Genomic DNA, 27,769 nt, shown 5'->3' on the forward strand with positions numbered 1-27,769 from the left:
TTAACTACTTGCATATTTACTGAAAGCTATTACAATTCATATCGCAACAAAAATGTTGATACTTTAGTGTATTTACTAGATTTTAATACATTTACGTGGCGTGATGTTTCTATTATTATTCATCTGTGCGACCTTTAACAAGTCCTCCATGTAACAAGAGTTTCTCCCACATTATTAGTAGGTACGTGATCGCTCTTCAAGAAACATGAGATGAGCTCAAGGACCGTCGACTAATAATACGACAACGTTATTGTAGATCTTGTTAAATATATCAGACTATTTCATACTTATAATATTGATGATTTTTCTGAATGAGCACAATGGTTATAAATATTCATATTCTTTGTTAAAAATCTAATTTACAAAGAATTCATCCCTTACAATAGCGTGCAAACCTGTTGAATGCTTAGCTCTTGCCTCTTGAACTCTATATAGCCTCATTCTCTCCCGGTTTCCCCGGCTGGGCGGACGAGTATTCCAGTGCAACTCGATAGGTAGTTTATTAGTTTATTGGTTTATTATAGGTAGTTTATTAATTTATCTTTAGCTATCAAAATGTACCTTTCGTTCATAATAAAGTACAATATTTTTATTTCGTTTCAGGTACAGTCGCGGATAGTGCTTTTTAATACAAATTTGAGCTTAAGTAAAGTGATAAGTAATAATTTTTTAACAATGTTGTGTTTTGGTGATATCGTTTTAATTCCTGATTAAGAGGCGTGCTGATAAGTGATATTCAGTAGTGTGATGATGTGATTGTGATAGTGGAGCTGTGAGACTGTATCAAAAAGCGCCACCATGCTGCCGACAAACGTGATGTCCTTTATGAAGAAGGTGAGTGATTATACTTTATATTCCTCTATTGAATAATAAGTTTAACATTTTATCGCGGCTTTTAAATTCATTATTTACGATTTGGTGTTTTTTTTATGTTCTGTCTCGAAGTATTACATAAAATATTATATTCTATATTTTTGCAATATTTTATAATTATTTATTCCTTTGATTAGTTATGTATGATGTTTTTTTAATCGGAGTAGATAAATGAAAAACTACAATGTTATTAAGAAATAACGCATGGACACATAGTCCCAGAGTAGAGAACGATTAACTAGTTAGATACGTACATGTTTGCAGTATTTTTTCTTTTGGAAAGAAAGATTACTTATCATTTAAATTTATTGTAAAATTTTATATATGGCATCAAAATAAGTTGTGGACACGTTACTAAGTATGTTATAATTATACCACATTATTTTCAAATAATTTGCAAATACTCGCAGGAAATTAGGCATTAAAAGATATCTTTGATTTTTTATTTTTTTATAAAACCTAATATCATCTAGGAATCTGAAATGCGAAATTTACTTTTGATTTTATTACAGAGCTACGCCTTAATTAAGATGCTTTGTGGCAGTACTGTTTTAAATTTAATGAAATCCTTTTTTATTTTCTCGTTGTTTTTAAACGTTTATAAGAAACACAAATAAGGCATGTTTGTTAATTTCCTTTTAGTTCGTATTGCTCTCGTACAATAAGAATGTACTGATAGGAACACCGATATTTTAACGCAACCACGATTTTCTTAACTGTAACCAGATCAATGTATTTTCCGCTCTCTCTGACATATTATATTACGATATTTTGCTACCTATTCATATATATATAAAAATATATCCCTATTTCCCTTGGTCACGCCATCACGCGTGAACGGTGGACCGATTTCACTATTTTTTGTTGTTGTTGTATTTGTTATTATCAGGAGAAGGTTCCTAAGAAAGAAAAAAAGAAAAAAATGTGCGGAAAATTAGAAAATTTAAGAAAACCTAACGAAAATATTAATTTTATATAACTGTCAACTGTTTGAAATAACTGTCAGCGATTGACAGAATGCGCGATGCAAATTCATAGTTAAGACGGGACAACGTCTGTCGGGTCAGCTAGTTCTTCTATAAAATCTATATTTGACAATAATTTTATATCCGAAATAAATCTAAATAATTTTAAAAAAGGAACGTCATCACATCCATCACAATTTAAAACATTACCAAGCTATCCATGCCACTCCATATATTACCTACCTAGTCGGACTTGCTCCGAAAATACATTTCATCCATCCATCGGCGTAATTGGACTATGCTGAAGTTATCTACGTCAATCATCTGTATGCCTGCATTAACACAACGTTTATCGATGTATAGATTTAATATCGTTCATGAATATTAAACTTAATTATATTAAATAAAAAAATATATATAATACATTCTATCGATATTTATTGCTCATTATAAAGTTCCGTAAGCTTCGTTACAAGTAAACTATGAACATGTTTTTGCAGATAACAAAGCAAACAAATAAATGCAATCTTTGTATCGCGTAATATTTCGATGGCTGTAAAGTAGAAGATGCAAATTTAGGGAAAAGCGCAGTTAGTAAAAAATTGTGCCTATTTTAAAAGTTATGGATTCCTGTACTATTTTTTTAATGAAATTCTTAATGGATTGAACCGATTTTATTGCTATATTGTTGTTATAGTGAAATAACATAGATTTATTTTTTTAAATGAATGAATATTGTTTTCTTTAAATATCTTATTATAGTTACATAAGGAGATTATAATTAATTTTGACAGGCGGATGTCTTCTTTTAATACATAAAAAAATACATTTACACTATTTTTGTAAAACAACAATGTATCGATAAAACCTGTTATGCAATCAATAAAGAACATACACTCTAGAATGTGACAAGTGACTGTTGCTTTGTTGAAGTTTCAACTATCAAAGCTTCGAAATAAAGGCAGACCAATTCAAATGTCTGTGTCTAGTTTTTTTTTTTTTTTTTTATCGAGTGTAGATATCTTAATTGATATACCAGTATTTCCATATTATTATGAATTTATTTTAATTCAGACTTATAATATAGAGTTAATATAAGCACATTTTTTTGAAAAAAAAACTTTTTTTTCGAAAAAATGTAGATGTTCATAATATGTATTTATTATTATTGCGGCTATAGATTTGTCCATGCGTGTCTCAGATAAGAGCTCTAAAATTCTCATAGTCTCTGAATCATATATTATAGTTTACTTGTTTTTGTTTATAATTTTTTATCAGAATATTTATAATCGTGTAATTATTTTCATTATTTTGTTGTATTAGGCTATAGCGCTCTACCTATGTAGAGTTTGCTCCAGCTATAGTTAGAGAGATATTATATCCTTTTTTTCCTATTTTCATAACTATAATTAAAGACATATTGGGCCTAAATATAATTTAAACGTTAAAATTACACAAGTAAGAGACATTTCACGTTGCATCTCACGACCCACGCCCAGTTGCCATCATTAGAGCGAGCTTCTTAATTGCTGCTTCATGAGGAAATTTGCTCAAAGGAATGGTAGTTAGTGTTTACTAAAACATTTTAGTCAAAGATGTGTTAGAGTATGTACAATAACTAAATGACAGGTATGATGAACTACCCAAATTGTAGGATCGTATTCAAAAGTTACTTTACTATCACCAATATCATTTTTCGTTACAATTTTATTTAAAATTGCAGACAGAAATGTGTCCGTCACTATTTTCATTCAATTTCCAAACATAAATGGCTGAAAATTTATTTTTTATCTCTGAATATTAAATGAGTGTAGATAATTTATAATAATAAGTACTATTTTTTATCACATCAATCTATAATAATTACCTGAGAGCATGAAACCATCACCGATTCAAAGAATTTATGTTTTGTGATAAATCATGGAATAATACTTATTGAAGATTACTGGACAGGATTATCCGAGCTACAACAAATTACAATAGGCAACGTCTCTGCTTTTCACCGAACAACCCTTCTTGATTCAACATGAAAACGAAACTTTACGTGATAACGTTATTTTGACGGCACGTGTATCATTAAAGGCAAAATTGCGTACGTACGTGGTTATTTATACATGGTTTTAGTCAATGTTCCGTCGGTGCTTATCTGTGCGGTTGGTGGAGGCGGTAACAGCGGCGGCACCTCACTAACGCTTCCCGTACTATGAATTAACGCTTCGTCGAGCGGAAACGTCTTTCTTTCTCGTCAAAACAATATGCCCGCGGTTCCGCGCCTACAATGCTTGTCACACATGCGATGCTTTGAGTTTTCTCATATTTACCGTGCTTTAGAGCTTGTTAGTAGAAGACGATATAACTCCTTTAGTGCTTCTTGATGTTTGTATTACAATATATTCAGAATACGGTTTATATTGTAGTTTACATTCGCATCACTGTCCTTGTATAGTAGCTGTCAACGCCCTGAACTGTATTGAGCTTTTCGATTCTCATACTAGGTAAAATAAACCGCTACCGGCTTAGGCCTTCGCTCATGAAAAGCCTCTCTTACTACCAAAGTCGCTAAAATACTGTATGACGCCTACGCCATCTATATAAAAATAAACTATATCCCGTGCAACCAAATAACAACAATCATTGACATCAATAGCCTATGTTAATATATAAAAATAAACATCCAGGCTAGCCCCGTGCTAAATTTCATCTAAATCCGTTTAGTTTTTTCTCCGTTCACTTCTAACAAATATCCAAACGAACTCAACATTTTCATATATTTTCGTATTTATAATATAAATATAATAAGAAAAGATACTACATTAAAAAATAAAGATTAGGTAACTGTGAATAAGTTTGATAACTTTACAATTAATGCAAATTTGAGGACTAATGTGGTAGCTATCAAATGTACCTGTAATATAGGAAACTTGTACTTATAAGTCAGAACTAGCAAATGCTTCCGGAACTCACCAGGAAAATGAACATCGTTATACAGTAAAATATTTTTTTATTACTTGTATGTACCTATGTATTTGCATTGTCTGTAAGTTCCATTGAAAAAAAAAAGTTTCACATATAAAACATATAGGCCTGAGTAAGGCTTATGTTGCACGCGAAAATTTACATAAGCTCTAAATACCGGCATTCATATATCTTATTCCTTATTTCGGCTTTGAAGGGATTAGAGACGGCGGATAGAAATGCAATATCTACGTAACTCACTGAAGTAAGAAATTTTGCTCGAAGCCCAGTCTGAGATTGTTTGCGAATTTTAAATTCTCTGTTCAAACAAACGTTCAAATAGCAAAGGTAATGAGTTTTTTGAAATTCTAAAGATTATCCTATTTTTCTGTACGTTAATAATAATGGAGGAAGTTTTTTTTTATACGGGCACTATAAATAAAGTAAATGGAGTGTGGTCCAATAGAATGTCGACTAACGAAAGATGATTACCCCTGGACAGTCGTCACGATTATGCCGGCCTCTTCGAACCGGATCTACCCAGGATGATCCCGGAACACGACACACTTACGAGGGCCACTATGGTTGGTTTTAAGTTTTAACACCTAGTGTACGTTGCTTGCTATCCGGGCTGATATAACATACTAGCTTTTGCCCGCGGCTGCGCCCGCGTTATAAAGTTTTTCGGGCTAAAGTTTTCCGTTATTAAAGTCACGCTATATATTTTACCGGGAGCCTATGTTCTTCCTAGGGTCTTAAACTGTCTCCATACCAAATTTTATCCTAATACGTTGGGTAGTTTTTGAGTTTAACACGTTCGGGCAGACCGATGCAGCGGGGACTTTGTTTTATGATATATTTTTGTAGAACTTTTTAAGAGGAACAATCCCGTCATACATTATTGTTGCATAACTTTAACCGTTTACGCAGCGCTCGCAACAGAAGCTCTCAAAACTAATAAATTGTCCCCGTTTTTGCATCATGTTTCATTACTGCTCCGCTCCTATTGGTCATAGCGTGACGATATATAACCTATAGCACTCCAGGAACAAAGGGCTATCCAACACAAAAATATTTTTTCAGTTCGAACCGGTAGTTCCTGAGATTAGCGATTACTGCTCCGCTCCTATTGGGCATAGCGTGATGATATATATAGCCTATAGCATTCCAGGAACAAAGGGCTATCCAACACAAAAAGAATTATTCAGTTCAAACTCTTAGTTTCTGAGATTAGCCATTACTGCTCTGCTCCTATTGGTCATAGCGTGATGATATATAGCCTATAGCACTTCACGAACAAAGGGCTATCCAATACAAAATGATTTTTTTAGTTCGAACCGGTAGTTCCTGAGATTAGCCATTACTGCTCTGCTCCTATTGGGTATAGCGTGATGATATATAGCCTATAGCAATCCACGAATAAAGGGCTATCCAAAGCAAAAAGAATTTTTCAGTTTGGACCGGTAGTTCCTGAGATTAGCCATTACTGCTCCGCTCCTATTGGGTATAGCGTGATGATATATAGCCTATAGTACTCCACGAACAAAAGGCTATCCAACGCAAAAAGAATTTTTCAGTTTGGATCGGTAGTTCCTGAGATTAGCCATTACTGCTCCGCTCCTATTGGGTATAGCGTGATGATATATAGCCTATAGCACTTCACGAACAAAGGTCTATCCAACGCAAAAAGAATTTTTCAGTTCGGACTGGTAGTTCCTGAGATTAGGCATTACTGCTCCGCTCCTATTGGGTATAGCGTGATGATATATAGCCTATAGCACTCCACGAACATAGGGCTATCCAACGCAAAAAGAATTTTTCAGTTTGGACGGGTAGTTCCTGAGATTAGCGCGTTCAAACAAACAAACAAACAAACAAACTCTTCAGCTTTATATAATAGTATAGATATCTTGCCACTAGCAAAAGTTATGTACTACTTTTCAATTGGTATGATTAAGGGCTTGTTTCACAACTTCTGAGTTAATGTTACTCGTCACATATATAGGTATGTATAAGCTAATCTACATATTTTATTTCCGAAATAAAATAAATACTTTCTACGTTAGTTATCTAATACGATAACTCTTAAATAAAATTTATTTGAAACTTATTAAACTGACCCTTAATATAATACTTAATTGTTGAAATAGTTTGTCAATCACCCATCATAGAAATACGGTAACGGGCCAGGTTACCGTATTTCTTATTTTATTTATTAGATACTTCTATAATGGATTACATTATACTTCCAGAGAACTTATTGCAAATAGATATAAGGTATTAGTAATCAATATATTTGTTCCTTTATAAGATACCAAAATGCACCTAATTAACCTAATATAACAGAATTGGTTAATTAAACATTACATTGAATAAAGTATTTATGAAAGCGGGAATGACTGGGAAGCAAGTACATACATAGATACTTTTCATTTCAAATATGGCCGGCTGTTATGGCAATAGTTAGACCACCCTGCGGTAAAAGCTCTCTCGCCGATAGTTAAAACTTATCAGCACATTTAGTTCGCGATATTGCTTAAATGAATGACCTTAAATACAATTTGCCTGTGTGGTATTATATTAAAAAGTTGACAAACCTTTTACTACGAATAATGTATATTGTATGTATTATTTGTTATACAATTACCAAACATATTGAAATCAGACATGGTCAGAAAATGTTCTCCATTTCTATCTACATACAAAATATTTTGCAACGACTCTACATAAAGTTTAGAAGTAGGATCAATGCTACCAGCGCAAGTAACCAATTCAATTTCATAACCCTAATAAAAAAAAAACTAAAAAAATCAATTCTTTGAACCGGGAATCTCATCAGCTTGATAAAAAAGTGCACTATCACTGAAACATGGAAGTTTGTAATTTCCACTCTACAGTGTAAAGATAAAAACACTACGGAATGGTAAGTAGGTTACCTACTAGTTTTTGCTTTCTTTTCAAAAAAATATCCTGGCGATTGCCCGGAAAAGCTGCGCGGTGTGGTGCCGGCAAAATCGAGTCCAGTGAATAGAGCCCGCACTCCGTACCTCCGTCCCACTTTGACGACTCTATTAGCACACAGCGAACTGCATAAAGGCGTAGCTTATCAAAGCGTACATATTAAAGCAACTCTTTCAACTAAAGACTACCACTTTAAAGTTTTAGGTACATAAGATCACGGGCGTATAACTTCGTTTTATGAAGGCCCTGTATGCACGCGGTAAATAAAAGTTTAATTAATGTATATTTAATTATGGTGGCATGTCTTTATTAATACTGTTCTGTGTTGTGCTAAGTAATAAGCGGCAGGTAACCTATTTGGCATGACCTTTTGCCCTAGTAAATGCTTGCTCAAAGTCTGTCGAATATCGACAACATTTCAAGGCTATTTTCAATTAATATTCTTTGATAACCAAAATAGGAAACAAACATAGGTAGATACTATTTATTATTGAACGCTTATTGTGATCATATCTTATACGAGGAAGAGATAAAATAGTGATGTTCTAAGTCAGCTCTTGTAATTATCTAGATATTGTTTTTTATCTACAACGCTTTGACCAAAATTAATAGTACTTACTCATTTGCCTTGTATGTACAATACTAATTTTGGCATTGTCTTTAGCTGTGTCACCGATAATGTGCCCGGGCTCGTGACACTAGAACGAGGTTTGTGATTTGTGTAAAGCCTTATTTAATAAAATCACGTGCCATTTCACACAAAAATTATAGAAAGAAAAAATAAAATGTGGACATACTATATCTAGCCGATTTCTAATCATAATTATTGAAAATTGACAGATTTTAATAAAGGCTTTATTTTAAAAGAAGGTACTATTTTTTTACATTATTTATATCCTTCCACATGTATAGTACATATCCATGAGTCATTATAGCCATGTTAACGTCGATGTCGTGTGTCGATGTTTACGTAATATATAAATAGAAGTACATACAGAATCTTCACCATCTTTACACGATGCCAATAGGTAAAAAGAACACTTCAATACATTCTACAAAGTAAGCCTAACACTATAAAAACACCCGTAACGCCAGCAACAGAACCATACTATCAAAAACAACTTACGAACATTCCCATTAAAATGCTAATGTGTGATTAGCTGAAACAAGTGCAATTATAGAGAAGTCATATAATAGGGTTGAATCGCAGTCGTCGTATTTTACTAGTTCAATGATTCAGGATCGGATATGGCTGATTAGGCCACTCTAAGAATATGCATTATGAGACACCATTGCTGAATCTTGGTAACGGGAGCTTTTAGGATTCCCAGAGCGACCAACGAGAACTGTGCCTTCTCACTGAAAACGACTCCGCAATCTTGTAACTGTGTTGCGCCAGAATGGGTACGGCAGTAATTTAACCTAATTAAGAAGCTCTCGAACTTTCATTTCAAAGGCTCATGAACTTAGGTTTGCTAACAGTAAAAACTATGTAAAATCATCAATATTATTAATTGAACTCGAATCTCAACATCAAAACATAAACGTCCCAAGCTCCATTTACTTTCATCATCGTTTTTTATCGATTCAGATCGCCCACTCTCTTTGCTTTGCTTTTTACTCAAGAAAAAAGCTTTGCTTTTTACTAAAAAAAGAATTTATTACGACATACCTATTAAAAATTTCAATGTTTCGGATGTATACTTACAATCGAAACTAACGTAATAATAATATGACACAATACTATAGTTATCAGTACCAATCTTATGCACATCTTTGACCAAGTAAACAATAAACACTCATTCATTTATTTATTAACACCGTTCAAAATATTTCAATATATCGCGATGTATTTTTTTTAAAGCCACTATGTTAATTTACTGCATGGGTGAAGACATCAAATGTATATAATCACAGAAGTAAGTACTTATGTTATAATTAATAACAAATAAAACAATCGTATAGCTCCTAATAATACATGACCGAATACAGTTAACTGATCCAGTCTGTATTATGCAAAGAAATAATTGCGAATAACGAACGATAAAACTTTATCGAGACCGCTACTATTTTATATTAATAAGGAAAGTGATTAACCAAATTAGGATAATCTATCATTTTTTTTATTTATTTTTTTATTCGGGCACTGCAATGTGACACCACTACAGCTGACAGTAAACAGATTGTCGTCCAAATGGAATGTCGACTGTTGAGATGTGATTACCCTCGACAGCTATGTCGGCCTGTTGGTACCGGTATACACTGACCGATCCTGGAACGCGTTACACTTACGTGAGCTACATGGCGGATTTTAACACCTTGTGTACGGTTGTCGCTATCCGGGTGGATATAAAATATATCCTACTACGAGCATCACGTGTGGAGGTATTTTGAGACCCTGGGAAGGACATAGGCTGCTTTTAATACCGGGAAAATATATAGCTGTACTTTTATCCCGGAAAAACTTATTCAAACGAGCGAAGCCGAAAGCGAATCATATTTCTCATATAAGTATATATTTATTTTTTATCCTAATGAAATAGTTTCAGTAATTCTCTTACCAGGGTCTCTAATTTTATTTCCATTACATCTTCACAGCCATTAAACTTTCCATAATTACATCAATAATATTAAATGATAATTCAGAATTCACCGTTTCCTTTTGGTATACGTAATCTGATAAAATCACTATCATAAAATAAACGTTTATTTCGTTTACACGTGATGCATGAGTTTCAATAATAGAACGAATGGAAACCCTGTATCGATTTTACTCTGACCTGTGCCATTTCCAAAGTGAATTAATAATACCGCCTATTTTTAACTCTTGTTAAACTATCAGCCTTTCCTGGTATTACCGAGTTCTCAGTAGCGAATTGTTATTTAATAGGTATTACCAAGAAAGCGATTTATCATTTAAAGACTACTTTATTTTTGTTTCTCTGTTTATGTTGATGTTGTTTAGTTTTATGAAAAACATTATAAGAATAAAGGAAATCTACGAATTACAACGCCACAAGATCATCATAAAAATGTTATTATAGTTTAGTCTTGATAATTGGGGAGAAATGAACAGAATTCGCCTATGGATGATTTTGCACTTTAACACATCTGAATACGGTTTGAATTCGATGTAGCGAAGGCAACGGTTTCATCCTTGATAGACAATGTTGTAAGTTAATGTAATATACTGAAGCCTATCCCGACCAAATTATACAATTTGGGTCCACACGCCCTTACTAACGTGGATAAAAGGCTTAGTGAGGTAAGCACTATCCCAACCATTTCGCAATGACTAGCGTGCCTATGTAGTATTAGTATATTTAGTAAGAAAAAAATATATAGACGCATATACATAGGCTTCGCTCGTTTGAATGAGTTTCTCCGGGATAAAAGAACAGCTATATATTTTCCCGGTATTAAAAGCAGCCTATGTCTTTCCCAGGGTCTCAAACTACCTCCATACGTGATGCTCGTAGCTGGATATATTTTATATATATATATATATATATTTTTATATATTTATATATGCGAGTATGTTGTTATTACATTTGTTTATTATTACTCTTTTTATTTGTTTTTCACTTTCTTTTATTATACACCTACCTCCGTCCTCTCTACACCACCCCAAGGTTGACTGGGAGAGAATGCCCATGGCATTAAGTCCGCCTGTATACCATGTGTACAAAGTGTTAATAAATAAATATACAGCATAACAAAAAAACTTTATTATTTTTCGTCAATGCAAACCCCAGGGTGCAATATATCAAGAGTGAATAAATGTTATTAATGCGATTTTAATACACCCAATATGTGATACCTATAATTCTAAAGAGTGAACATTGTGCCACCGACCTTTCAGGGATGGAAGGTAGATCGATTTTTAGGGCATATACACATCACCACCGAAATGCAACAAATCTTGATTATCTGTATACTGGTCGTGCCGGCCCTCACATGCTGTAAGCGGTACAGTTTAACTACTTACTAAACAAGTGCTACAAACGAAATTACTAACCCAGATTCATTAATAAATTATTAACCCATATTAATAATTATATATTAATAATTATTAATATATAATTATTAATATAATTATATATTAATAATTATATAATTATTAATATATAATTATTAATATAATTATATATTAATAATTATATAATTATTAATATATAATTATTAATATATATTAATAATTATATATTATATATCTACATAGCAGCTAAATGAACAGAGAACACAATCTAAATCTGGACAGAGCTTTTGAGCGATTTATTTGAAGCGATGTGACATATAAAATGAACTACGCTTTCCTGACTCCAATATTTCACAAAATTAAGCTCGGCAAGATCGCGTCGACGTCTCAATTAATCTTTCGCAACAATAAATGCCGCTGAATTTGTAAAATTCGCAGGGGATACTAGCGACAACTTCCCTTGACTAATGGTCGCTATTAAATCTTACTCCCTATAAAAACATGAAGAGACCACAAAGGAGTTACAACCACAGTGAGATACGTAGAAGTTTCATTACGATATCTTTATTGTTACTAAGTTATTTCCGGTTAATTGTTATATTTTAGGGGTTATTATTTAATTATCGAAAAAATAATACATTAAAACATTTGTGTGAATATAAAATCAAACTATTAAACAATTATATTATTAATTATATTACATACATTTATTATTAAATTGTCTTTATCATTTTTGTTCTAAATACAAATAACTTTATTTTACGATTGATTTATCAGAGGTAAACAAAGTATTGAAATAAAACTAAAAACTATTTAACGGATTTTATCGCGGTTTTTTATATTATTATTTTCTCCCGACGTTTCGAAGACTTTGCAGCCTTCATGGTCACGGGGGGACCACGAAGGCTGTCTAACATTCGCGTAAACATAAGAAATCATTAAACAAAGTATTTTAATAACGAATAACTGTATTTTAAAACAGTTCTACAACTCATGAAAGGATTATACTTTACCTACCTGCCAAGTGCATCGCTATATAAAATTATAAATGATTTGCCTATGGAAATAAATGTGTAGTTCCCTCATATTGTTCCTAACGAGTTTATAACTTTTGCCAGTCCGAACAAAGGAAGTATTGACCGAAAATTCATAATTGCACTAAAAGCTTTTCTACAGTCGACATCGTTACACAATTCAATATTCTGCGCTATTCCACAGCCTTTATGATCAATACGTTCGTGCTGACAACGTAATAATTATAAGCTATAATGTACAGTTTACTTAGTTGCCAATAAAAACCATTATCTATTCTATGAAGTAAAATCTATTCTATGAAGTAGTTAGGGTTTTCAATAATTGCTCACGTCTGGCAATCACTAGTGTGTGTGATTGGATTTGAAAAACACACGTGAGTTGCCTGGGATTGGATTTGTGCTTGATATGGCTCGCTCCCTATCACATAATGGGGCTAACAAGCGCGGCGAACTGTGACTGAACTAGATACACCCACATATGTCATCATATTATGCTTTTGTAATTTGTATATACATATGCGTCGTGTAAATACTTGCATTACCCCTTATCCCTTTGCTAGGTATACGAGTATAAGATCCCATATTATTATAAAATCAGACTCCGAGCTGATACTGGTCAGAATAATCATAATATGTATGTAAGTAGGTATGATGCAGTTGCATGGTAGGTATTAATAAAACTCATTTGAAAGAGTTGTGTTATCGCCGACAAGTGATGCGTGCAACTCCCCGTTTATTGTTCTCTGCGTAGAGTTGACTCATTTACCTCGCCGTGTAATATAACCGTAATAATTATTTACGATTCAAGTATGTACTGTGTATTTCCATTTTTATATTTTCCCTGTAAGACAATAATAATCAGTAACAACAATTTTGATTGCTTCTTTACAATAAATACACACCCTGATGTTAATCCGAATTATGTATTAACAAATTATAGTCAACCTTATACCTACACCAAAAAGGCGCATATTGCCACTTAATACTTATATATCGAAATAGGACCATTACTGGTGGTAAGTCTCTCGTATGCGACAGGGTGTCTGGCTAGCGACCACCGTAATGTCTACCGCCAAGAATCAGTATGTATGAACTATTGCTTTTAGTTTTGAAGGGAATTGTAGCCAGCATAATTACTGGGCATTATGAAATTAATTACGAAACATTACCCATCCTAGTCGAATTTTCGCCACGGCGGGCAATCTCAACTGAGATCACCCAGGTGTAGGTCAAATTATCAACGAAGATGCGTCCCACGACTTTAAAAATAAAAAAAATGAAAATAAAACTTTGTAATTGCAAATCGTACAAAAAACATTTCATACACGATGTGTAGAAAATATGGCATAGAACACTCGGAGCACGAGTCTTACTCGCACTTCACCGACTTTTATTGTTTGTGCTCGTTAAAAAAATCTCGCTCCGAAGTGTCTGTTTTGTTCACTTTCCGGCTGAAAATTGCTACATCATCCGAAGCGTAGCTAGTCGACGAGCCGGTTAAAAAATAAATATTGGCATAGTCTACATTTTTATATGAGCACAAAAAATAAAGAGCAATCCGGTCGCGTGCCAGTGACGCGTAATTACATTCCTTTGTGCTGGTCCCTTCCTCCCGTGTTGAATACCCGCAGGCAAAGCCCTGTGCGGCACCGCGACCGCACCACCGCCGCCGCTCCGCCGCCACACCGCCGCTCCGCCGCACCCGAGATCATTTCCACGTCCACACGTCAATTTCGGCTGCCATTATTATGACCCTTCCTATTGTGGCATAAACCTCAAATGAAAAAGAATTGAGGAGTCGTTCAAGATCTAATTAAACGTTCACTTACACCGCTCTTCTCAAGATTTTAACTACGAAAAAGAAAAAGAATGTTTAAAGAAAAGCCTAATTTCTTAGCAAGTATAGGGGAGTCATAAATTTGATTTACTCTTGAAGGTTATGAGTATTTCTCACTCGGCAATGAATTACGAAAAGCTGATCCCGAGGTAGCGATAAATAGGTTTACACCTGTCATCTGCCAACAGCAATTATGTTGTAATGTAAATAGTAGGTGGAGGCAACAAGTGGGTCAACCTGGGCCGACACCACCCCGCGCGCCCCTCACCAGCTTACCACTGGGTCATGAACATTGCTTGCTCATGACCTATTTTATCTCAATCTATAACTTACAACCAAATAATGATAGATAGTTAAACTCGGTACGCATAATAATGCGCGGAGACAGATTAGAAAACATGATTACAATAAGTAACTGAATAGATAGGGATCAAAATCGACCAAAATCAGGACAATGCTTTTAATGTAATTTTAAATTACATAAATTAGATATAAACACGAACCGAATTTACTCGCATAACGTTATAGAGATTAACTTATTTCAATACCATAATAACATAGAGAGGCGTGATTTTCGAATCCTGAACATTGACTCATAAACTTAATTATTGCGGTGCACAAGCCTGTTCACAATCACGTGGCACTAGATCAAGGAATAACAGTGTTTAACTTTGTTCTTTAGAAATATTAGAAATGAACTAATAATAACACTGTCATAACGTATCGTGACAATTTTAATAAAGAAGCAATGGAAACCAAATCTAAATACGGTACCTAATGCCTCGCCTACGGGGCCAAGTTCTGCACACATGCCTTCGTTGACGAATTCGTGGTTTGACTGGTTCACATTCAACGTATCGATACGAGTGAGATTGATTAATCTGTCATTACTCGTCATTGAAAATCTTCGAAATACTTTTTTATTAAACAACATTTTACAGGATATGATGTTTGCACTTAACTTAAACTTGATATATAAAAGCAAAACAATGCAGATCAGTTATTTCTTTAAAACCTTGAATATGCTTTTCATATGCACGTTGAGCAATGTTTATAGTCGTTTCGAATGAATTTATTTTTTCACACTGGCCCGGCAAAGTAACCCTACTGCAAGTGATGATATGCAGAATGGAGTCCAGATAAAGAGTTGACTGACGAGAGCCATGCCATTGACAACTATTTATACATTTTAAGATGTGATAAAACTATCATAAAAAAAATTATAATACCTGGCGATACCTATAATAATGATAAACTAATTGTTGCATAACGCAAAACTAATATATAAAAAATTGAGCATTGAAATAGTACACTCCAATACATGATGTCAAAATGAATCTCCCATAAAATTGGTAACTAAAAACCGTAACTAACTAATTTGATGTTAATTTAAAGTTTCACAGTAACATCTGCATACCTGCTAGAACTCTAATATATTAAAAATCCTTCATATATCTTGGATAAAGTACCGTTAACTTTTAAGTAGTAAATCCAATAATGTTAGTATAGAGGAAGTTGAGATCAGTTGCGGACTAACACGGTCCCTAAGGGTTTCTGACGCTGCCCACTCCCTGATACAATATTCATGAACACTGTAACAACGGCCCTCTTTGTAAACTTAATTCACCTGTCGTGCCCAGTTTATCCAAGTAAACCAAAAATAATTTCAAACCATTCATAAACTATCGAAAGTATTCTAGCGAATATAATAGGTTATATGAAAATAGCTTTCCTACTCCGGCCGTATCGCTTTGTGCCTTTTATAACTCTCCTGTGCTCAATCTTCATATAAGCGTTTTAGTACATCCGTTACGGGAAGGCTTTGTCAGAGAATTACACAGTTCCTTCCGCATACGATGTCGCATATTCTTTTAACTGTTCGATCATATTTATTTACCTTGCAAAATTATAATAATATCAGCCCCTTTTTATTCCATTGCTGGGCAGAGGGCCCCTCTATGATGAAGAGAAGTATAAGCCTTTGTTTATCACTTTAATTGTTAGAACAATAGTGGCGTCAGGGAAGAAAAATATAGTCATATGTAAGTATACCTTTGAAGTTGTGGTCTATAGAACTTTCAGGTGTAGGTACTAATTTACTAACTATGTTTTCTTTACCATTTAAATTAACAATAATTCTGAAAATATAATATGTAACGAAGAAGGCTTCAACTCTGCTATTCTTGCAATTATAGTAGACGTTAGTCTCAAAAGGCATTACAAACAACTCCTACTATATTTTAGTATAAAATATTAGATTTAATTTATATTTTCATACCAAACTAGTAAAAATGTTTGCGAACAAACACAGAACTGCTAGTTCTCATAATTGTATAATATGAGCCCGTTATACATAGTTGAATGCTGAATAGTTATCGGGGGAAAAGTTTGAGGTAGCAAAGTTCGCAGCGTAGCAATAAAACAGCAAAGTCATGTTCGGAGGACAATATTGATTTTCTCCTCTGATGTATTTCATTCTCCATCTGTTGCTCTCCATAAAATTTACGACAGTATTACCGAGTCGTTATTTTTGTATGAAGAATTTTATCGCTCCGCGGCGTCGCTTTACACCACATGGATTTTTCTACAATGTCAAGTTGTTTTATTGTGACCAGTAATGCAGTGTTTTCATTATGGTATAATGAAATACCAATGTATGTTTTGTATTATTATAATAAACTGTATATGTATTCAAATAAAATTATTTTATCTAGATGGTGGCGACGGAGGAGAGTCCGAATGCAGTGTCTGGTCAGATCGAGACGCCGGGCACGTTTGGAAAACTTCGACAGACACTCTCCTCATCACTCCTTACTGCTCAAGACAAAGGTATTTTTTTCATTTACAAATCCTTTGATTAGCTAAAGCTGAAAACATCATTAAATTGGTACCCAAACAGTTGGCTTACGTAAGTGTGTCTCGTTCCTGTGTGTATCCAATTTGAAACAAGTCGGAATAATTCTGTCGACTGGCGACGAATAATCGTCTCTTACCAATCAATACAAATATTCTGTTTCATGTGGTTACAATCATGTTTTTACTCATATTATTTACTGTTATTGAAATTTGTGGGGTGTTGGGGGGCAAAGTTCCCCCACGTATTCGTATTCCCATACGTCGTAGCTCGCACCTTTAAAAATGTATATCAATTAACACCTACTCTATTTAAACGTCACACTATAATACCTACCATCATGCAGTGCAGTCACATTACCGCGCCTATTAGTGGAGTGCCTGGAGCATTCAAAACCGTAAAACCTCGGATTAGAGTTATAGTGAATGAATTAATACGATCGATGTGGGATATTGTTTTTTAAACTATAAATTGCAATGTTTACCCAAAATTTTTCTGTGCACTCCATTTTTAATTGTTAAAAAAAAATATTATAAAAAATTAATGTTTGACCAAATATGTTCACTTTAAACAGTATTTTTTTTTATTTATATGTTAAATCTTACCTGAGTAGACATATAGGAACATTTTTCAAAGATACTTGTGTATAAAAATAGCAGTAGGGATCTCGAACAGGTAGAAAAACGTGGAAGGGAGAGCGGAGCGAAAGCTGCTATGTACAATGGAATTTCTCGGCCAGTTTAATTATAAATGAAACGCACTCTATTGTGTACATTTAAAAATAAGGTAATTAATTACGACTAATGAAAAGAAAAAAAAATATTAGTACAAAATCTGTTTATTTAAATATATTACATTGTTGTCTACATCAAATATTTTCTTCTACTTCATCTATCTGTATAATAGGTGACGTATTGGAACAACTATTTCCGCTGCACTGTAAACATGCTACACTGAAGTATAAACCACTTTTTCTGCATCCACACGCAGCTCAACATCCCTTTTTGCAATTACAAAATAACATTTGCAATAAATTATACGGAGCAGGTAATTGATTCATTGTTATTGGGATGTACATGTTATTGGAATACTTCCATCCCCAATTTTCAATAACTACGTCATTTCCTAGCCATATCTGAATTTGTAGGTACACTTTTTTAAGGTGCTCAAACGCTGCATCAGTTGTTGTGATGACAAAAGAACACTCGTATTTTTGGATGTTGCTTTTATGAAAGAATTAAACCTTAATGCATTTAAATCATGAGTTTTAGACGGAGCGCCATATAAACTCAAAATACATGCTACACCTGCTTGCAATATATAATTGGGGTCTTCATTGATATTTTTAAATACTTTTACTGAGTAGTGTAAAGTCAGAAGATATCGATGTCTTAGTGATATTAACGGCATTGGTAAATAAAGATCGTTTAAAACCATCCCGAGGCAAAGTTCAACAGAAGATATTTTCATCGAAATGTTTAGAAAAATCATTACCAAATTGTAAAGAACATATTCTTTTTTTACATGCCTTTACGGGTTGTGATACTACTTCTGCGTTTTTCAATAAAGGAAAAATCAAGTTTGCCAAAAAATTTGAGAAACGGATTGATTTACACGACTCAGAAAAAGTATTTTAAAATATCAATGAAGACCCTAATAATATATTGCAAGCAGGTGTAGCATGTATTTTGAGTTTATATGGCGCTCCGTCTAAAACTCATGATTTAAATATATTAAGGTTTAATTCTTTCATAAAAGCAACATCCAAAAATACGAGTGTTCTTTTGTCATCACAACAACTAATGCAGCGTTTGAGCACCTTAAAAGAGTGTACCTACAAATTCAGATATGGCTAGGAAATGACGTAGTTATTGAAAATTGGGATGGAAGTATTCCAATAACATGTACATCCCAATAACAATGAATCAATTATCTGCTCCGGATAATTTATTGCAAATGTTATTTTGTAACTGCAAAAAGGGATGTGGAACTGCGTGTATACTATTTACAGTGCAGCGGAAATAGTTGTTCCAATACTTCACCCCATTATACAGATAGATGAAGTAGAAGAAAATATTTGATGTAGACAACAATGTATATCCAAATAACAGACAATAGCAATAAAGTGAGTTTGTACATAGCAGCTGTGTAAATGTTTGCCCTACAAACACATATCTTTGAAAAATATTCCTATATACTTATAAAAAAATAATGTTTAAAAAAATGAAAAATATAGCAATTTAAGTTTGCAACAATTTTGGGTAAACATTGCAATTTATAGTTTAAAAAACAATATCCCACATCGATCGTATTAATTCATTCACTATAACTCTAATCCGAGGTGAAAACCTCCAGGCGCTCCACTATATATAAAAGACGTAGACCGTACGTCAATTAAGCGTCAATGAAAAAAATATTCAAGAAACAAACAGACACGAATTTCTGTAAAATCCGCGAACACCGTTATTTAAGGCGATACCTCAAGGTTCATTTTCATACATTTTGTTTCACCTTTAATCTGGGTAACTAAACAAGTATTGGCAAGTAAAGAATTTAAATTCACGTCTAGTTAGTGATTAGTTCTCGCAGTTGAACGAAAAACGTAAAAATAATTAATAATCATGGATATTTCTGCCTTTAAAATTTCGTCATATTAAATTTTAAAGGCCGAAATATCCATGATTATTAATTATTTTTACGTTTTTCTTTCAACTGCGAGAACTAATCACTAACTAGACGTGAATTTAAATTCTTACTTGAACTGTGTTACCCAGATTATGAAACAAAATAAATGTTTTAATGATTACCGAAAAGTGAACTTGCCTGAAGTTAGACTCTATAAGCCTTATCAACGTTGTACCGTCTCACAACAGCGCTAATAATGCCAGAGGTAAATAAATTGTCAGACTTCTCGACAACTTACATAACCAACGGTACAAACTTGCTTAATTATTAAACTGTATGCGTAGGAAATGCTAGATATTAGCCACACTTGACGCCTGTGAACTTTGTGAACATTTCGAAACTTAAAACGTGTCATAATGAATTATAATCATTTACTTTAGTTGTTAACAATTATTTGATACATTTAAAATTGATAGGTGTTTTAGGTCATAGTATTTTAACTAAAACAACTATATATTATTTCTATATTTTAACAAAAGTTTTGTAATTCATTGATAATTGCCATGCCAAATCAAATAATAAATAGGTTTATAATCAAAAAATGTTTTAACTTATGTATAAGTAGCAGTGGCGAAGGGTGAAAGATTTAAAAAGGTGAGCTGAGGCAAATAAATTGCCTAAGTTAACATAACACGGCCAATTAAAAAGAAAACAAAAACGAAGACAATCGTAAATCGGATTTTATGAACGATTCACCACTGATAAGTAGTTATTTGAGTTCAAAGCAAAAAATACATGGACGATAAATATGAGGAGTGAGTAATTGACTTACTTAATTTCTGATTTTCTACCTCACAGCTTTGAATTTGAACAAATATTATTCCCAGCACGTACAAATTTTCACTTGTATGCATTTTGTAATCCCCTACAAGGGCATGACAAGATCGGTGAAACGATTTTTGTTAGAAATGAAAACCTTACTCGATTTTGATCTTCGTCCATCAAAAACCCTCCTTTGTGACTACAATAAAATAAAATGGAAGTATCATATTAATATACCACGATACCTTTTTTGGAAAATGCATTAATGATTAAATACACCTCAATAAAGTTACGGAATCATATGTCAAGGTGTTATCTCGAACGGTTAAATCAAAGCAAGCCCGTGGATACAACCGGTGTCAACCCTAGCACAATGTAAAATAAACATTCCGCGCCCGGCCTATTGAATCGAAAACGGTTCCTATCTCCGTAACATCTCTCGCGCCTAAACAATATCCATTCATCACCCAGAGGAAAAAATCGCTTATGGAGATGAATGGCCAAAAATGTAGTCACGTCATGATTACGAATGGACGGCCGTTTTCAGAATTGACAACTTTCAAGATAGGAAATACGATTTGTATTCGTTGAAAATAATTTCTATAGGTATGCAAGTTATATACAAATAACAGTGATATTTCTTAAGTTTCTGTCCCACCGAGCTACAAGTTCAAAGATCAGTTGAAAGTTTCTTGTGTATTTGCGAAAGCCTGCTTTAATCCTTACTTACGACTCCTGGGAGTTTCAAAGTGATACTTTGGTAATACGCATGACATAAATTATCATTAATTACTCTTCGAAAACTTTAAACTTGTCTAAAATATCTTAATTTTTATTAACGTTTGTAAATAGAGTAAAATAGTTGACATAAGAAATAGATACTATTTGAAACTACTTAACAGAAAGTGATTTTAAAAATAAAACAGAATTTCAGAAGATTCCTCAAATAAGTCATAGATATACCTAACCGTAATATTAATAAGTAATGAACAACATAAACGAAAACCAAGGCATATCCACAACACCTAAGCGAAGTTAGTTTGGGAATTTATGATAATTTCTCAATATTCATAGTGAAATATCGCAAGTTACGAGGTTCCCGCGGGGCCGAGCCGGCGGGCGGCGCGGCGCGGGACGGGGCGGGATCGGCACGCATTGTTAGTAGATTCCTCCACAGAAGGCAGACACAAACTGCAGACTTATTTGAATTCTCTTCATTTCATTCCAATCCGGTATTTCATAACAATGAACCGCGTATAATTTGGAATGAATAACTTGGAGTTTATTAATAGACCGGCGCGGTTAATATGGCCAACTCTATTAGTTTACAGATCAGTTGTCACTATATTAAGGTAAGTAAAGTAGAGGATGTCTTTGATGTTATATTTTTAATCTAATATTTTTTCATTTAGTTACAAAATTGGGTCCAAGACCAAACGAGCCAGTAGTGGAACCCACTCCTGCACCGGCGCCGGCGCAACCACCTCCTGCTGCGACGACACAACCGGCTAAGACTGAACGGTATATACAGAAAATATATTTCTCTGTATACATTTTCCTAGATATCGTGTTTTAGAAACACCAAGGGATGAAAATAATGGCGATCACTGTTACATACATAATATACGTATACCGTTCCTTAAATGTTTAGGGATTCAGCATCTCTGCTTTTGATGTCTGCTTTTTTTTTGTCGTATACCATAGAATTAAAAATAATGCGTAAATCCTAATAAGGTAGTGTTTCGCGGCAATAACTCGACAACGTCGGCCCTGCGAATTACAATTTTATACAAAAATTATCAAAATCAGCGAAAAAGAAAGTGCCAAAATATTGAAATACCGAATAATAAAACTTATTAGTAACTGAACTAAGTGTATTGTAATAAAACGTTTTAGCGAGGCGGGCAAAGCGCCGTCACGCGCAGGGGCCTGTCGTGTTTGCCTGAAGGCTCTCAAACCCGGCGAGGTGTTCCACATTTGCAACGGCTGCCAGCATCGCGTGTGCGAAGACTGCTCGTCATATTCCAAACCTGCTAGTGATGAAGAAGCGGTATATATTTTCCTGCCTTTAACCATACTCGATATTATATATTTTGAAAATTATGGTTACCCATTTGAGTTATATGTACTCAATCAAGGATAGCTGAAAACTACTATTATACAAATGACTACCATAATTACTTAAAAAAATTGTGTTGGTTTGTATATAGAGCTCTAATTGCGATAAGTTAAAGCCCGCATTGCGTACATTTAAAACAGAACTCGTGGCGATGTTCGGTGTGCCGTCGTAAAGCGGGCCCACGGCTGCCACCCGCTGCTCAAGATAGCACGGATTCCCTGTTGGAGGTGCCGGTGTTGGAGGCACTGCAACGTCGCCACTCGGAAGCCAGGCTCGGCAGCGGTGGCTCGGGAGCTGGTCTCGCACCACCTCGCTCGCCTGAGTTGCGCCGACACTCCGACGTATCCCCGGCCTCGCTTAAAGAACTGGAAAAGGTAATATCTGACTTGTAACTCATTGATGCAATATAAAACGGAACGTACTTTTTAATTACAAAAATGTATGTCCCAAAACGGTACGGTGTAATCATAGGCACGCGGCTACGATTTCTCTCAAAGGGTATAGGAACAACGGTGGTGACAACTAGGTGGCCCCTTTGCTCGGTCACCGTTTTCATTTAGCTTAAAAGATTTATAATATATATCATCTCATAAATTATATAAAATAGGCGAATTCGATTTTTACTTCAAAATAATAACCATATAATGTATCTGTGTTATAAGTATTCTCTGCACAATCCATCCAATATACTACTTTGTAAATTATGAACCAAAAAATTTATAGGACCAGAAAAAACTTAATAATATGTACGACTGTGTTCATATAAAATTCAAGGCTTCCAGTAAATAAACTTTAGAAAATACGAAGGTCCAGAAAAATATGCAAAAAAGGATATTACAAAGTGTCGGACTTTGTAAACACGATACAAACAGACGTTGAAAATAAACGACTCGACTCGCAGGCAGAATAGTTAAAAGAAATTTAACCAAAAAAATTTCGCTTGTAAAACAAAATTACATTTTCCTTCCACTTACTGGAAAATAATATAGCTCTAGGAGTACCTAGAGTTACAGTTGTAGTTGAAGTAAAAAACTGTATGTACAGGAGTACATACAGTTTTTTACTTCAGCTTCTACGTTTTATGACGTAAAAATTACACGGTAATTATTTTTCTTCATCTTTCATTCTGCCTACGTAAATGCTTTGTCACAGTCTTAAAAATTGCCTGTAAAATGCAATGGAAACATTGGCTCTGAAAGATTTTTTTAATTATCCATTTATCACAGGCATTTGCAAATGACATAAGTATTCTTATTTTACATTGCGTTAATAGTATCTTTATAAGGTATTCATTGCACGTCTGCCTACTCCTTCGGGGGGATAGATGTGACACTTTTTATATCAAAATTGAGTATGGTATTGTAACCACGCTGCCCGCGGCGGCAGTTAAAGGGCGGCGGCAGCACGACGCCGTCAGTGGAGTCGCGGCGGCCAAGTACAGTGACGCCTGCGCGCCGCCGGTCAGTCCGTGCGCCGCGCCAGCGCTCTTGTGACGAGGACCAGCAGCAACACTCGCCAGCACACCAGCCTGCCCTCGCCGCGCCGCCGCCCATCTCGAGGAGGTATGCAAACTGATAGTACTGCCTACAATGCAATAATAAGTATACCGCAAACATCTGTGATGTTGGACCTGAAATGTGAAAATTATAGACAAGTGTTAAACTAACGTTTATGACGTACAAAAGAGCGTCGGCTGTGGACGTGGTGGCGGGGGCGGGGTCTAGACGCAGCTCGTACCGTCCGCCCACGGAGGACGCCGACTCCACTCCGCAGATAGCAGGGCTCAGCGTCGACGAGGACAGACCCATCAGGCGTCGGGGCAGCCAGCTGTAAGCATTCATTCATACTTACATATGACATGATTAATACAAATAAATAGAAATATACAGATTAAATTATAACATTACAAGTTATTATATAATTTATAAAATAATATCTTTTCACTCGTGTAGATTCCGTTTTCGAGATAAGTTACATATGTACAGGATTAATATATAATAAAACTTAATATTAATAATAAAACCCACATAAAATGTTCATAAGAACGCGATCGTGATCGGTTAATGTCTAAACTGAAATATAGAGCAAATATGGCTATGCATATTTTTGTTTCGAAACTGATTTAATTCAATGATTCAAACAGTTAAGACGTTACGAATTATCCAGGCCAGACATAGCCGCGTTACAACAGCGCACGGGTGCGCTGAGCGCCATGGCCTCCCTCTCTTCACGCGCAGTGGACCTCACGTCTGAGACATCAAGCGTCCCGTCAGCCGCCGCTATTGCCGCTGCAAGACAAATGTCCGTGGACGCGGAAGCGATCAAAATTGTTATACATGATGTCGATGACCGTACGCCGCGCCGCGTCTCGCTGCGACGCGATCCTAATGATAAGGGACATCGGTGTAAGTAATCTTGAACTTACTAGTTAGGTACCACCTAGGTAAAAGACATACCAAAACTCTTTTAATATTGGACACCTAAATAGTAAATTTACTATTTTGGTAATACAACTCTTTATAACAGGTAGTTCTCGTCACTTCTACCACAATGTCTGAAAACGAAGGTTTTCAACCAGTGCGTCCTACCTGTCATGACCTACGGTGCCGAAACGTGGACGCTCACAGTACGGCTGGTCCACCAGCTCAAAGTCGCTCAGCGAGCTATGGAACGTGCTATGCTCGGAGTTTCTCTGAAGGATAAACTTCGTAACGAGGTCATTCGTCAGAGAACCAATGTCACCGACATAGCACACAGGATTAGCAAACTGAAGTGGCAGTGGGCAGGGCATATCTGTCGAAGAACCGATAACCGATGGGGTAAACGAGTTCTTGAGTGGAGACCACGGCTCGACAAACGTAGTGTAGGACGCCCTCCAGCTAGGTGGAGTGACGATCTGCGAAAGGTCGCTGGTAAGAACTGGATGCGACAGGCCGAAGACAGGGTAAAATGGCGTATATTGGAGGAGGCCTATGTCCAGCAGTGGACAAAGATATAGGCTGATGATGATGATGATAACAGGTATTTTGTTTACATTACACAATTTGCTGAAATGCCCATAATATATTACCAGTTATAAAAGAATTATTAATAACCCCTAATATTTGAATTTTACGCGGTGATTACATTAAAAGCTTACAAATAAATTGTTTTGTTGATAAAATTGCAACAAGAGGAAGTTAGCCAGTAATTGAAAATATTTTGTTATATTACAGCACGTGGGTTCGGCATGCGGGTGGTGGGCGGTAAACCGGACGCGAGCGGCCGGCGCGAGGCCGTCATAGTGTGGACCGTACCCGGCGGGCCCGCAGACCTCGCCGGCCTACAGCAGGGAGATAAAGTACACATATGTTATTTAATTAAACAATTTTACGACGTAAAATGCAAACAATTCTTCCACCAAGGCACTTAAAATATTAACCACGTAACATACAGGAAACAATGCAAACTGGATACAAACTAAACAAATCTTTATTATTTATAGTATTGCGGGTTCCTTGGATTATGTTGTTTTCAATCATATATTTTTTTTCCGCTCGATTGGGTAATTTGGTTCTGGCAACCTATTTGGTATTTTTAACTTATAAGTTCCCTTGCGACTTACCTATTTCGAATCTTGTAGAATTTAAAGCAAGCTGATTATTACTGGATTATTCGTCTTTTTCAACTTATGTGGGTCCCTAAATCAACTGACAGCTTTATTTCATTCAGTAATTATAGAATTAACCCATTGAAAATGACACTCGATCTAGGTTTGGAACCGATGCTTCCAATTCCGTAGCGTTAGAGTTAAACACCGTTTAAAATGGCCAGGTTCTAGAATGGGGCGGCGTGCCGCTGACGGAACGCAGCTTCGAAGAAGTGTGTGCGGTGCTGGAGCGCGGCGGGGACAGTGTCGAGCTGCTGGTGGAGCCCGCGCCTCAGCTCGACGACACCCCACCGCAGCCCGCGCATCACCACCACCACGCGCTATACGGTAAGTCAATACTTTATTTTTCTTTTATTTCGATTTTACATGGGTTTTTTCTTCCACAGCTATTGTTCATACCTTCTATTGATTCGATCTTTTGTTTGCACTTCTGTATATAAAGGTTATCGCACCAAATTTTTGTTTTTGCATTTTTATATTATACTCTAGGTAATATGAATTTATATGTATTTAAGTAACAAGTGCGGTAAAAACGAACCCTAATTTATAATTATGGATATCCTCTGCAGATGCCCTTATTACTCAGAGCATAGATTTTCTGTATATTAGATCCTAGTCCATCGCCTTTATCGTCCCAATGAGTTGAAAATAAATTTGAAGAATAGTAGTATGTTAATGATAATGTTTTGGTCCACAGAACCGGACACCGACAAATCACCGTCATCGCCGACGCGGCGGAAATTGCCGAAAACCCCGGTATAATATCCATACATAGGTTATAATTGTAAAAATATGTGTTGTGAACCCATGAGACATTGAGCTAAATCGCTCCTCCATGATCTAGTAGAGACTGTCACTCGGTGCCTACTCCTCTGCGCTTGGGATCATCCATTATTATTGTTGTGATGAACAAAAAATCCTTCTATAATTGTTAGGTACATCATCTTCTTTATCTCATTATGAGAGGTCTAACCATGACGGTAAATAACCACTATGTATCTGTGTACTTTTATTATTTAAAGAAAGGAAATGTGTCTTGGTTGTATGAGAACAATCTTCAGGTAAATTTGTTAGTGGGACGCAACCTATGAGGTAA

General features: G+C 35.1%; 1 protein-coding gene across 1 annotated transcript in view; it reads left to right on the top strand.

The window, feature by feature from the left end:
* Positions 1–27,769, top strand: part of LOC115450330 (regulating synaptic membrane exocytosis protein 1) — a 104,155-nt gene that overhangs the window by 66,668 nt on the left and 9,718 nt on the right. Inside the window, 11 exon segments of the mRNA XM_037438973.1 lie at positions 604–834; positions 17,319–17,433; positions 22,318–22,426; positions 22,802–22,955; positions 23,165–23,398; positions 24,411–24,586; positions 24,710–24,853; positions 25,191–25,429; positions 26,240–26,364; positions 26,838–27,000; positions 27,371–27,429. Of these exon segments, the coding sequence (XP_037294870.1) occupies positions 799–834; positions 17,319–17,433; positions 22,318–22,426; positions 22,802–22,955; positions 23,165–23,398; positions 24,411–24,586; positions 24,710–24,853; positions 25,191–25,429; positions 26,240–26,364; positions 26,838–27,000; positions 27,371–27,429 (1,554 nt within the window). The 5' untranslated portion in view covers positions 604–798.

This window comes from Manduca sexta, chromosome 15, assembly GCF_014839805.1.
Source record: "Manduca sexta isolate Smith_Timp_Sample1 chromosome 15, JHU_Msex_v1.0, whole genome shotgun sequence".
NCBI lineage: Eukaryota > Metazoa > Arthropoda > Insecta > Lepidoptera > Sphingidae > Manduca > Manduca sexta.